We start from the raw sequence: 2,968 nt of genomic DNA, 5'->3' as shown, positions 1-2,968 counted from the left end.
ACACCCCTAGCCCCAAAGATAAAGGCAAGGAGGTAAGGAGGCCTGAACTGATCCTCTCCCCTGGATTCAGACCTGCGCAAGATAAATCTCATTCCCCCAAATGGAATAATCCTCCCACCCTGAAAAACTAATATCCCAGTTCCCTGAAGCCTGGATCCAGTGCTCCTTATGGCTCCTTCCTCTCAAACCCCTTCTGATAGGGGCGGGGTGGACCCTGGAGGTGGGACAGTCCCTTCCACATGTACAAATTACAGGGTCAGGCTCCAAGGGTGTCATGCCTTTTATTACAAAAACCAATAACTTAAATCACTTCTGTACAAAGTCGGTAGGACTCTTGTCCCAATGAGCAATCTAAGCATCCATCTCCATCTCAGGAGAGGTCAGGAGTCTTGGCCCAGAGGCTCTGAGGACCACTAAGGGACGGCCGGACAGCTGGAGCACCATGTCAAACCAAGAAAGGCCAAGAGGGGCTGTGGTGAAAGAGGGGCCCCAGAGCCCATCTTGTTGGGCCACAACCAGCTTATTCCAGGGGAGCTGAGGCCTGCCTGTACAGACTGCCCCCCATCCCGGGAGTACTGGGTCACCCCTGGGGACATCTGGCCCACGTCAGGGCTGCCAACCTCTGCCCCACCTACACTTGATCTCAGCCTGGGCTGGAACAGGTTGGCTCAGCAAAAGCATGTCCTCAAGGAGGCCAGCGATGTCAATGTCTCCAATGATCGGGCGGAAGAAGAGGTCCCCAAGCAGGCTGGGTGAGATGGACTTGAGCGTGGAGGCTGTGAGGAGGACACGGGCCAAGCGGCCTTGGCCAGCGGGGCAGCAGGGCTCCAGGACTTCCCACAGTGCATGGTGAGCCTCTTGCTGCAGGTGTCCAATGTGGGAGGAGGCATGGAGGCCTGGCACGTCTGTGGGCAGAGAGGGGGAAGAGGGCGGCTGAGTACCCCACTCCCAGACAGCAGTACTGACCCAAGACCTGAGGTCACTGGTTTTGTCTTTGAGACCCCATTACTACCTCTTCCATTTATTTAATTCATTGGTCCTTTTATGGGGCAGCCCAGAGTAATGGTTAAGAGCCAGGCTGCCTTTTTGAATCCCATGCTGTCACTTATTAGCTGCGTGACCTCAGGTAAATTAATACCTGTGCCTCAGTTTCCTCATCTGTAAAATGGGGATAATAACACCTATCTCCTGGGCGTGTTATGAAGTTTAAATCAGCTCGTATATGCAAAACCCTTTTAACTGGGCCTAGCATATGGTGAATGTAATATGAATATTCGTTACTATCACTAGTATTTGTTACTATCGTTTATATATTCCATGAGGTCTTTTTGGTGAGGAATTTTCATCTTACATTTTCATTCTTCTCTATGGGGTCTTTCTGAACCCACAAAATTTTACCTGTGGCTGAGGCACAGCTGTGTCTGCCCACCTTCCTGGAGGGTCAAGGGCAATTTTCTTAGGCAGAGTGGCAAGGACCAGCCTCTGGAGTGAATAAACCTGAATTCCCATCCCTGCGTTGGCTCTACGAGGCTGTGTGACCTTCAGCAATTCACTTAACCTCTCTGAGCCTCTTTTGTCAGGTGACTTTCAGCTATAATGAGGGCCCAAAGAGATAACGGGTGTCAAGCCCTCAGAAGGCGCCTTCCCTGGCTGGGGCCCCATCCAGGAGTGTCTGGAAGCTCACCAGGATTGAAGAGGATGGTCTCTTTCAGGAAGGCATATTCCTTGGGGCCCAGCTCCAGGCTCCAGAAGGACTCTAGGCAGCCCCGAAGCCACTGCACCGCCGCCAGTGAGGGCTGGGGCCGATCCGGCCACTGGCCGCCACCTGCGCCGCTACTGGGCTCCTCCAGCAAGATCTTCTTGAGTATGCTGGGGACCGGCGCCTCAGTCACCTCGAAAGTCACAGTGTCTTGGGCCAACCCCAGCAGGAAGAGGGGGCCCCAGCAGCCCCTCAGCAGCCGCTGCTGATCCTGAGGAGGCAGCTGGCAGAAGGCCGGCAGATTCCTGAGGAAGCCTACTGTCCTGGCCAGAACATCCAAGGCCTCCCGGCAGGTGCGATGCGGAGCGCACAGCCGGACAGGCCGGTGCTGTCTGCACAGGCAGTGACTCCGAGCCGGGGGCACAGGGGGCCTAGCCCTGAGGCTAGGGCTCAGAAGCGCGTACAGAATGGCTGGGCGGCCTGCAGCACCCTGGCATGGGCAGGTCCCTGGCTGGCTGGAGCTCATGGCTGGGGAGCTGCTCTTCCTTCCTCCTGGCCCTCCTGCCCTCGGTTCGGCACCCCTGGGTGCTATATATCCCCAGTGGGAGGGACGATGGGTGGGGGTGGAGGGGATGGCCTGACAACCTTGACTCCAGAAGTCATGTTCATTGAAAAAAAAAAAAGAAACACGCACCGGCCTGCAGGATTGGTGGGGAAGTGGCGGGGGAGGAGGCTTTGGGAGTTCCACGTGGCGCTGATACCGCCTCAGTCAATGAAGCAGGCTGTGCAGGACACAGGGCCGCCTGCCCGCCCGCCGCGCTGCCCCTTATCGGATGACTCAAGTGGATAAACAGGGTCATTAACCCGGGCTGTACCAGGGCACCAAGGCCTCAGGTGCACAATCAGCAGGTGGCCATTGCAGGTGTCCCTATTGGTGCCTGCAGGACTCTCACTAAGCTGGGAAGCCAGCCCCAGAGCTGGACGAACCTTGAATGCAAGGCCCAACCTGGAAGTGCCTTATCACTGACTTGTTTGCCTAACCTTGGGGCTTTGCTCCTGTTGTTGGTAAGGAACAGGCTATGGGGAAGGGAGCCAGGACCCTGGGGGGCTGGGAGGACTGCCCACTGTGCAGGCTAGGAGGCCTCCCTCCCCTGACTCCAGTCTCGGGGGCCCTGCAGAAGTAAGGTCCTTAAGAACTCTCTCTCCTCAGCTTGGATTCCGAAAGTTCCTGAAAGGCTGTACCTGCTGAGAAGTCCTAGCAGAATGCTA

At 56.2% G+C, this 2,968-nt stretch overlaps 1 protein-coding gene across 1 annotated transcript; it reads right to left on the bottom strand.

The window, feature by feature from the left end:
- Positions 1-262: 262 nt before the first annotated feature.
- Positions 263-2,248, bottom strand: NR0B2 (nuclear receptor subfamily 0 group B member 2). The gene is made up of 2 exons (XM_046021070.1): positions 1,685-2,248; positions 263-905 (listed from the first exon to the last, which is right to left on the bottom strand). The coding sequence occupies exons 1-2, from the start codon at positions 2,223-2,225 to the stop codon at positions 607-609; spliced, it is 840 nt and encodes a 279-aa protein (XP_045877026.1). The 5' UTR covers positions 2,226-2,248; the 3' UTR covers positions 263-606.
- Between the last annotated feature and the right edge of the window lie 720 nt (positions 2,249-2,968).

Source organism: Meles meles, chromosome 1 (assembly GCF_922984935.1).
Source record: "Meles meles chromosome 1, mMelMel3.1 paternal haplotype, whole genome shotgun sequence".
Classification (NCBI taxonomy): Eukaryota; Metazoa; Chordata; class Mammalia; order Carnivora; family Mustelidae; genus Meles; species Meles meles.
The sequence above is the reverse complement of the archived record's forward strand: the minus strand, read 5'-3'. Positions and strand labels throughout refer to the sequence as shown.

What these genes read in the sequence shown, in the direction of transcription:
- NR0B2 (XM_046021070.1), bottom strand. Translation starts at nt 2,225, where the DNA reads ATGAGCTCCAGCCAGCCAGGGACCTGCCCATGCCAGGGTGCTGCAGGC. An exon ending in GACCATCCTCTTCAATCCTG is followed by an intron (nt 906 to 1,684) that starts GTGAGCTTCCAG and finishes CTCTGCCCACAG; the next exon opens with ACGTGCCAGGCCTCCATGCC.